At 36.6% G+C, this 9,845-nt stretch overlaps 2 protein-coding genes across 6 annotated transcripts; one reads left to right on the forward strand and one right to left on the reverse strand.

Annotated features, from left to right (window-relative positions):
* The first annotated feature begins 1,101 nt into the window (after nt 1-1,101).
* LOC125055432 (methyltransferase-like protein 25B) lies at nt 1,102-3,871 on the forward strand. The gene is made up of 3 exons (XM_047657895.1): nt 1,102-1,503; nt 1,875-2,400; nt 3,477-3,871. The coding sequence occupies exons 1-3, from the start codon at nt 1,102-1,104 to the stop codon at nt 3,842-3,844; spliced, it is 1,296 nt and encodes a 431-aa protein (XP_047513851.1). The 3' UTR covers nt 3,845-3,871.
* LOC125055431 (zinc finger protein 43-like) lies at nt 1,427-6,107 on the reverse strand. 5 transcript variants are annotated; one of them, XR_007117886.1, is made up of 4 exons: nt 5,291-6,107; nt 4,219-5,100; nt 2,903-3,005; nt 2,487-2,810 (listed from the first exon to the last, which is right to left on the reverse strand). XR_007117886.1 is itself a non-coding variant. In XM_047657893.1 (3 exons), coding segments are annotated over exons 1-3 (1,563 nt in total). In that variant the 5' UTR covers nt 5,971-6,107; the 3' UTR covers nt 1,427-1,538. The 5 variants fall into 5 exon arrangements, 4 of the variants coding, with proteins under 4 accessions (XP_047513849.1, XP_047513848.1, XP_047513850.1 ...); XM_047657893.1 differs by lacking the exons at nt 2,487-2,810; nt 2,903-3,005 and adding an exon at nt 1,427-1,539; XM_047657892.1 differs by having other exon boundaries at nt 2,487-3,005.
* Nucleotides 6,108-9,845: the final 3,738 nt, after the last annotated feature.

The following is a 9,845-nucleotide window of genomic DNA, read 5'->3' on the forward strand; positions in this document are numbered from 1 at the left end:
CCAAATTCAATTGTTTAATAATGACCGTTACAATTATTGTTGAGATTTTGGAATTAGTTATTACCTACATTATAAGTATCTGCTGTAGCACAATAAAATGTGGATTGCATATAAATAAATACGTAAATACAATAATATAGTTTCTAACGTGTAGACTCTGAAGATTGAATAGCTGTCAAAAATGGTTTCGAGAGTAAGAGCTGATTTACACAGGGTCAGTAACTGACTACAAATTCGAGGCAAGTCAGTGCTGACCCGAAAAAAACCCTGTGTAAACTGATTTGAAGTCAGTACAGTGGCTTGAAGTCAGCGCTGACTTGAATATTCGGACACGAATATTTTAAAGTCAGTTGGCGCCCCCCGCCACCCGCGCACCCCCACGCCAGCCAAATAAACCCCGTGTAAACAGACAAGTCAGTGCGTGGTTAGTCACTGCCGCTGCGATGTAGAGTGACCACGTTTTTTTCGCTGGCGATAAAAATTAAGCTTAGCGAAGACGAAACCTTAAAATTGGTGCAATTATATGGCGAAAACGAGTGCCTTTGGGATATTAAATCCCTAAATTACCGCAATAAAGAAATGCGGTCAACAGCGTTGCAAAATATGGCTCAACAAATGCAAATCGAAGGGCTCACTTCTACTGAAGTAAAAAATAAAATTAAAGCCATAAGGGCTACATATTATTTAGAGCTCGACAAGATACAAAAATCCACCAGATCTGGCGCTAGTGGGAACGTATATGTCCCAAAAGTCAAGTGGTTTCAAGAACTGGACGGCTTTATAAAAAATGCTATTGTAGACATAGACATAACATTTATTACAAACATTGTAAATAAATAAATAAATTTTTCAACAAATAATTAAATCGTCGTTTCAGTTGTTTTCGCGAATTCATTTTTCCCACTGACTTCACAAACGTGTGCTCATCGTGAGAAACGCACCACTACTACTTACTTCATGTAAACAGTTAAAGTCAGTCGCGGCGCCGACATTGGCGCTGCGACTGACTTGTCTACTTACCCTGTGTAAATCAGCCATAAATGGTTGTACACTACCGATCTTAAAAGTCAAAACTGCTAATAATTTTTCAGAGACACAACCATGGCTCTACCGACAGCGTTTCATGAACCACATGAATACTTTGAAGAATGTCTAAAATTATTCGAAGAATATCAACATTTATACATTTTTCCTAACACGGATTTAATTGTAAAACAAGTCTTAGAAAATATTTGTGTGCAAGGGCTGGAGCATGTGGATGTATTTGATGAAAGCTTTGACCTGTCGAAAAATATTTGCAACGATTATTTAAGAAACTTTTTCCTAAAAACAAGAAGACTGAAAATAAGATATTCTGAGTTTCAAGAACAGAACTTGCAGTTTTTTATAGACGCCCCTTTGAGCCTTAAGAAAAAACACGAAATTACCTATTTATCTGAGGAAATCGACGTTGTTTGTAAGATGACAGGCTGTGAAACTGTAGTTGATTTTGGAGCTGGTTTGGTAAGATTTCATATTGTTATCTAGTGTTTTTCAATCCTGAAACAATCATTCTTTCGGCATTAATCGGGTATGAGCGAGCAGACTATATAATATGTACCTACTGTATTGCTGCTAAGACACGGTCCAAACTATGTTCAGTGTACCAAAATTAATCAATATGGCTTAAACTTGATAACGAAATATTATCCTTTATAATGTTAAGACACAATTTATCAAATATTTTTACAAATTATCAAATACTTAGGCATTGTTTTGTAAATAAAGTCATAATTTATACGCAGGATTAAATAGATGGCATAATATAGTGAATACATTGATTTTTCTACAGTTGTGATAGGTTTTAAATGGTGAAAATTTGATTTTGTTTACAGGGTTATCTAGACCAACAGATTTTTAAAACTAGTAATTTTAAAGTATTAGGATTGGAATGCAACGAAAATAATTACGTTAACGCAAAAAAGAGACAAAGAAAGTATCATTTTGATTCTTTAGAAAACGTGAAATATATTAAGCATACAATAACTGAACATTCAAATAATGAAATATTGAAATTTATTAGAGATAAGTTTCATTCTGAGCAATTTTGTATTTGTGGCCTACACGCCTGTGCGGATTTGACAGTCGACGCTATCAATTTGTTTTTAAAAATGGAACATGCACGCGCCATTGTAATAATGCCTTGCTGCTATCACAAAATTTCACAAAATGATGATGGGATGTTTAAAAACTTTCCATTGAGTAATTGTTTGAAACATACCTACAAAAGCTATATCGCACACATAAACATACCTTTCTTAAGGTTGGCTGCTCAACCGCCAAATAAAAGTGATGTTAAAATGGAAGATTTAGTTTTTTCACTTTTGGCGCGAGCTACACTTCAAAAATACGCGTATGAACGTAAGTATGATAGACAAAATGTCTCAATCTTAGTAGGTATCAAATTTTCCATCCCAATATAAGGTGGGTTCAATAAAAAGTAATAATGAGTATGACGCAATTGTCTTTTATTTTAGTGTTGTTTCAGATTTATACACTTTGTACATATATTTTTTATGAAGCTTACGTTCCCTTTTAAAAAAAAAATTTCTTAATCACTTAAAAAATCATGAACCGCGGCGACTACTGCGACATCATCGTCGCCCGGGAGGATGGATGATGTTCCATGAATTCAAAGCCAGCTTGTTCAATAGCTGCCATTGCAACTCTGGACTTGTGCGCAGGGGCGTTATTTTGGTACATCAAAACAACTTCAGCAAGTGTGCCATATCGTCGGTTGCATATTTTCTCACGCAACTTTGTTGTTCGTCCTGCGTAAAAAGTCTCCGTAATAGTGCGTTCTTTATAAAGGTATTCGATCATTACTAACCCTTGACTGTCCAAAGAGAGCCCATAAACTTACCGGCTGATGGAATCGCCTTAAATTCCTTTAAAGTTCCAAGTCATGAACAGTTTTTTGTTTCCAGGTCAATATTCTTCTATGAAAGAAACAGTAACACGACGATCTGTCAAAACAACGCTTTAAATTATTTTATAATTTTCGTTCAGCCACTACCGACGTAGGATGTCCCGTGCAGGGTTCCTCGTTAATGGAAATTCTTTCTCGCTTGAACTCAGAGCACCAACGCGCAGCTGTAGAATATGAAGGAGCATGAACCTTTAATTTTGCTCTTAATTTACAAGTTCCGTAGTAAAAATTTTCAAGCATATATATTTTTGTACCGAACAACAATTTTACCCAATTTTAAGAACACGCTGCGACTAGGGAATGCAGTCTTAAGTCGAGATCTCGGTAACTACGAGATTTGTTCAATGAAGAGATTAACTTTTCTGATCATGTCTGGGCTCTGCCTAGCAATATCTTTTTTCAAGGAGAATGTACCGCATTATCACTATTTATTGAACACCCCCCCCCCCCCCCCCCCCCCGTAATTATAGTGTTTGTTTCTTTGTCTTCAAATTACTTTTTTTTACAGATAATATAATTTTAAGGCGCAAAAAACGAAAAGCTGTCCGGTTTAAAACGAAACAGAGGGACTTCAATACCTACGTCAAAGATGCGGTAGAAAGTGGATTTTCTTTCATTTTCAACGGAGAGAGTGAAAGGAACACCCCTGACTTAGACGAACTTTCATTAGTCTGGCAGCAGCACTCTTTAATAACATTTAAAAAGGCCGCCATATTTATTGTATTACAAAATAATTTGCAGCAAATCTTTGAAAATTTTATTTTGTACGACAGACTATTGTATTTAAAAGAAAATGGTATAACAAATTGTGAATTCAAAAGAATTGTAAATGAAAAACTATCACCGAGATGTTTTGCCCTTATTGCTAAGAAATAACATTGAAAATAAATATTGTGATTTTTTCTTGTGGTTTTTTGTTAAAAGTTCTTGTGTCACATCTGAACTACTGTTCCATGCTAGGTGGTGTAAGGAAGTAATTTTTAAAAGACATTAGAAGTACTAAAATAATGTGAATCAAATGTATAATATATTGTTTATTACTGAAAAACTCTTGAAAAACATAGTTATTAACACTGTGTACTTATAAAAACTATGTCTTAAATCATAAAAAACACTATTAAATTAAAAAATACAATGGCAAGTCATAATGGCAATAAGATGTGTGTATATTCTATATTAGACCGTGTCCTGTTGTAAATACCATTCGTTTCTTTTAAGGTTTGCCTTTAACTTTATTTACCAATACTTACTATTCATTCAGATCTTCCTTTTTTACTTTTTTCTTTCCCCGTTTAGCTGGAATCATGATTTTAGTTTTCCATTCTTCTGTAGAAGCATCTTGCATTTGAATCAATTCCCCTGTATCTAAATTAATAGGGAACACTCCTTCAGGAGTTATCTTCTTTTTAGATGTATCCATATTATGTCTTCTTTTTGTGTGTTTGTTGTAGTTGGACCAATTAGTAAATTTCATTCCACAAAACTCACAGTCATAAGGTTTATCGCCTGTATGTTGTCGTTCATGGTTCTTTAGAATTTGTTTAAATCTAAAAGCTTTATTGCAATATTTACATACATGAGGCATTGAGTCAGTGTGTATAATTTTATGTGCATTTAGCTGGTATTGTAGCCGGAAACATCTACCACATTGCTCACACGAGAATGGTTTTACACCAGAATGCATCTCCACATGTCTACGCAACATATTCGGAAACATGAAGGATTTATTGCAGATCCTACATACATGGGGTCGCACTTCATTGTGTGCCATTATATGTGATGTCAATGTGCCTTTATTATAAAACATTTTTCCACAGCGCTCACATGTGTAATCTTTCTTGCGATTATTAGCATGTATTTTCTTATGATCACGTAAACTATTCGGAGTTTTATAAACCTTATTACATAGTTGACAAGTCAGTTCTTCAATAGTGAGTGGAGCCCCCCTTTTTCTATTAGGTTTACGTTTTGGTTTATTTGGTTCAAACTCTTTTAAATGTTCTTGTAAAGCTTTTTTTGTAAAAATTTCACCACAAAGATGGCAAGCTTCTTCTTCTTTTTCAAAGTGAAGTTTGAGATGTGTATTTAAAACCTCCTCATCAATTGATTCATCACAGTATTCACAACGTTTCCTGAAAACATTTAATTTAATATTTTATTAATACAAATTAGATTGGTGGTGCCTATGAGAAAAATTGTGGTATTTTAATATATATATAACTTAAGTTCTCTTGAGCCAATGGTATGCAATCAAAGCAAATAAGTAATGAAAGATTTTTTTATATTTCTATCAACAATAATGTATTAAGAAAGAGTTATTACCGGAGTTTCCGTTTGTGTTTTCTCACATGAGAGACAAATTGCTCAAAAGTGCTACATTCGAAATCTTTACAGTACACACAAGCAAAAGCATTACACCTCCCATGAGTCATTTGGCTGTGTAGTCTTAATGTCTCTATATTTAAAAATTCAATATTACAACTAGAACAGGTCCAAGGATAATGCTTCCACTTAGTTAATGTTTTTTTTAAACTGTTTTCTTCGGTCGCGTAAATGCTAATTTCTGGGATATTTCTAATTGCAGCTTCAATAAAATCTTTGACATTTAATTCAGAATCATCTTTTGGTTCAGGTTTCACTTCAACTTCATCTAATTCGTTGACATTCTCCACTTTAACATCATTGTCTATTAAATCAGTATTAAAATTCTTTTCATCTTCCGAGAAATAAAGCTCAATTTCAGTATTGGGAAACATGCTATCGAGAACGGTCTGGGCTAACATTACGTTGTTTAGAAACTCATAGGCTTTATTCATAGATTCGTAACACACAAAGCATATAGTTTTAGGTAAATTTTCTTTTAAAATATCAACATATTCAGCATTAAGAAACAAAAGTTTTTTATGTATTTCTTCGAGTTTGTTTTCTTCATTCATATTTAACATTTTTTCACTGTTCTTGGGCTCCGCACAAAACCTGCAGTATGTATTATTAATTTCCATTTTAAAGCCTAATATTTGAAGCTTTTAAGTTTCATTAGCATTTTATTAATATCACAGATAAATGTATCGTAATATCCCAAACTATTTAAACATGATTATAAATATACATATTACACTATAATCATTCTAAAAACATAAGAATAATACATGACAATTGACAATAAAAAAACTGACATTGAGGTACTTAAGTCAACGTCACGTCCAAACGGCCACTGCCAAGATCAAGAATATCCTGATCATAGAATAAAAAACTAAATCTCGAGAATAAGTGCGTTTTCCAATTACAGACCATAATGCGACTCAGTGCCGCACAACGCCGCATAATGCTGAAGCTTAGTTGGAACGTGAATTTAGTGCGTTTTCCAATTACAGAGCATAATGCGACTCAGTGCCGCACAATGCCGCATAATGCTGAAGCTTAATTGGAACGTGAATTAGTATTCAAATGCATCAGCAGAGTGCGCTAAGTCAGTGTTGAAAAAAAAATGTTCTGAATAGAGTTAGCAACCTCATTAATGTATAAATAATGTGGTTAACAATAATAATTGGTTGAAAACTTTTTACGCTTATTTTAATAATCAAATTATTTCATTAACATTTGTTTACTGAAATAAGAGAAAACCTTTAAAGAATATAAGGTTTTAACAAGCTAAATTAACAGTCAAATATATAGTTTCATGTAAGAAGTTTACATCATTTACGTTTTGAGTAATTTTTTTAAAATGATTTCTAAAAAAATTATATATCTACTTACTTTTTCAAAACCATTGCAATGTTTACAAAAGTATAATCCTGTAAAATAAATTTGTTTACAGATCCGAATTTTAAAATAAAATTGTATTCATATTTTAAATCTGGAATATAAAAAAAGTAACTATTTACACCTTCATCCATACTTATATATTTTTTTAGCAGTTTGAAATAACTTTAATTATTTTCAAAATCTACGACGAACCAAATTTTTAACAATAAATAATATTTACTAACGAAAATTTCGATAAATGCCAACGTGAAGAAAAACACTGGTCAATTTTCTGTCACTGTGTTGGTATTTATTGCGAGAAGCAGGCGAGAGCATTAGTTTTGAGAGTGCTCAATTGTGCGTTGCTGTAGTTGGAACATTCAACGTTGAGCATTATGCCGCATAATGCGCTCTAGTGCTATAATTGGAAAACGCACTAAATGATAATTAATTGTATTGAATTGTGCCCTCTCTATAATGTGTAGAACGGAGAATTCATGGCCTTTCTCTAAGAATCTCGTGCGCTCTCTATACTCATACGCGGTTTACGAGGCAATGGTCTAGCTGAATTATGTATCCCAATGCCAATTAAATAATATGGAAAGGGCTGGAAAGTTGTTTTCTGCGTGTGAGTGTTGTGATAAAAAGATATTTAAGTTTTCAACCAGGTATTCGTACTATGAATTTACGGTTAAAACAAATGCTTTGTACGAGCCAAGGCTGTACATTTTACTCGCTCAGGCTTCCTTAGTTTTATAAGCTTAATTATTCCCTATGTAAGTACGTGCCAGGGCTCGTACATTCCGATCATCTACAACCGTGATGATTTCCTATGTAAGTACGTGCCAGGGCTCGTACATTCCAATCACCTACAAGCGTGATGTTTGTCTTATGTAAGTACGTGTCCTGGCTGTACAGTTTGATCATTTATAAGCATGACGATTTCCTAAATCGTCGGAGTCACGCCCCGAGAGTATAGCCCGACGTAGGCACTCTCTTCGACTGTTACTATGCAGTCATTCGTAATTAACTAAGTAATAGGAGTTTCACCCCGGGAGCATAGCCAGACGTAGGCACTCTCTCTGTTTGTTAGATTGCACTTATTATATAGCAATTAACATAATAGTTATTATTTCGCTCATATTCTATTATATAACGCGAGTGATAAATATAGAGTAAATTCAAATTATTCTATTATTTCGAACCCCTGATGATCCAGGAACCGTACATGCTTTGTTTCAGGGAGTTGTAAATAAAACCTTATGAGTCATTTTATTGTTCTGAGCAAGGAAAGCTTTAAATTTTAAATATTACGGAATTCTACATCTATTCTATGACAATTTTTTATTATCTACTAGTTATTAGCCGCGTACCCACCTAGCGCACAGGCTCGCGAGCCAAATGCCTCGGCTGGCGTGGACGTGCCTCAGCGCAGCGGTCGGCCTGCCTCGGGCGCGTGTTTGCTCGACCGAACACGACTCGGCCGAGCCATCTGTTGTCGGTAAACTTGACGCGCTCAAAGGTGCCTCAGTGAGCGCTAGGTGGGGACGGTTATGTTTTGGCTCGCGCGCGAAGCTACTGCAAGTTTTGTCTCTTGACTTTTAAATTTGTCAAATTATTTTTATTTACCTTTACATAATCACTTAAGGCTTCAATAATAGCGTCACAAACTTCTGGAACTATTCTTGACATACTCTGCTTCGATACTCGAAATAAATATTTTTTTTTTTTAAAGGGACCCCTACATCCTAGCCTATCAGCCACGCAATCTGGCAGATTTGTGACCGAGTGGCCAAGCAGCAGGGGAGTGTCAGAATCTCCCCTTTCTTAAAAAGGGACATTATTGTCTTAAAGGGTTGGCGTCTCCCGCCGGGCCCGGGCGACAACTACTCCGAAAATATCGTCATAATATTTATAGGTGAGTCGGGGCCCGCTGCCCGGCGACACCCGCGTTACCTCTCGTGCTATTTGTGCGGGTGACATATCTGACAATCTTGTCGCAGAATTTTTCCAGCTGCGATCTGTGCCCAAGCAACATGTCGGATAGCCCATCCCGGGATACCCTCATGACAGTCTCGAGTTGCAGATCGCACCTGGCCCTTTCAAAATTCGCACAGTCGACAAGTAAATGAATCACCGTTTGGTCGGTTCTGTCGTCACAGTCACACGCGGGGCTTGTCTTCAGTTTGAGTCTGTGTAAATAGTGTCCAAAAGCCCCGTGGCCAGTCAGGATCTGCGCCATGTGAGGTGCGAAACGCCTTGTCTTGATTTGTTTGTATGCCGCATTTGCATCTTTAAAAAACATTTTTGTGACTGAGGCTGTTTCGTCCCCCACATAGCGCTCGTTCCAGGTGTCTAAAGTCTTGAGTCTTGTCAGTCGTCGCAAATAGGAAAGCGGATACGCATCGTACCCTATTCGCGTCCCTGTTTCCCCAACCGCCTCCCCCGCGAGAGCGTCTGCCCTCTCGTTTCCCGTAGTGCCAACGTGCGCCTTCACCCAAAAGAGTTCAATTTTAATGCCATTTTCATGGCACTCTTCCAGGTTCTGGCGGATCTCGGCAACTTGGGGATCGAGAGAGCGTCCACCCGCGATGGCATCCAGTGAAGAGCGAGAGTCGCTGAGCACAGCCGCATTCCGCCTTCCCTTGGTCACATATGTCACTGCGTCCCTCAGTGCGGCTAGCTCCGCCTGGTACACTGTACAGTACGGAGCCAGCCTCACCTTTTTGGAACGAAGTTCCTTATCGCGCGTTGTGAAAGGGGGCTAGACGGAAAAAATTCTTACGAAAAGTTGTCACGACACTTTTTTGCTATTTGCTATTGTAATACACCGGTTCTCGTCCCATCACCGAAGTTAAGCAACGTCGGGCGAGGTCAGTACTTGGATGGGTGAGCGCCTGGCAACAACTCGTGATGTTGGCTTTTTTTTTCGTCGTAAGATTGGTGTCGAGATAATCTATCATACTGTTATGATACCAATTAACATATAAATTAATCGAAAGGAATTTCGTTCCATCCGGGTGTCCCTTGACACCTCTAAAGTTTTTTTTATTTTTAATCTCGGTCCCGTCTTGCCACTCAGTCCATGCCGCTCCCACTCCCGCGGACGTTTTACTGCCGTCTGTAAATAATT

The sequence above is a fragment of the Pieris napi genome, chromosome 13 (assembly GCF_905475465.1).
Source record: "Pieris napi chromosome 13, ilPieNapi1.2, whole genome shotgun sequence".
In the NCBI taxonomy this organism is placed as follows: domain Eukaryota; kingdom Metazoa; phylum Arthropoda; class Insecta; order Lepidoptera; family Pieridae; genus Pieris; species Pieris napi.

Excerpts from the sequence above, each read along its gene's own strand:
- LOC125055432 (XM_047657895.1), top strand. The coding sequence starts at position 1,102 with ATGGCTCTACCGACAGCGTTTCATGAACCACATGAATACTTTGAAGAA. Across the intron at positions 1,504-1,874 it reads TTGATTTTGGAGCTGGTTTG|GGTTATCTAGACCAACAGAT; the intron begins GTAAGATTTCAT and ends TTTTGTTTACAG. Across the intron at positions 2,401-3,476 it reads TCAAAAATACGCGTATGAAC|ATAATATAATTTTAAGGCGC; the intron begins GTAAGTATGATA and ends TTTTTTTTACAG.
- LOC125055431 (XM_047657891.1), bottom strand. The coding sequence starts at position 5,970 with ATGGAAATTAATAATACATACTGCAGGTTTTGTGCGGAGCCCAAGAAC. Across the intron at positions 5,101-5,290 it reads AAACACAAACGGAAACTCCG|GAAACGTTGTGAATACTGTG; the intron begins GTAATAACTCTT and ends AAATGTTTTCAG.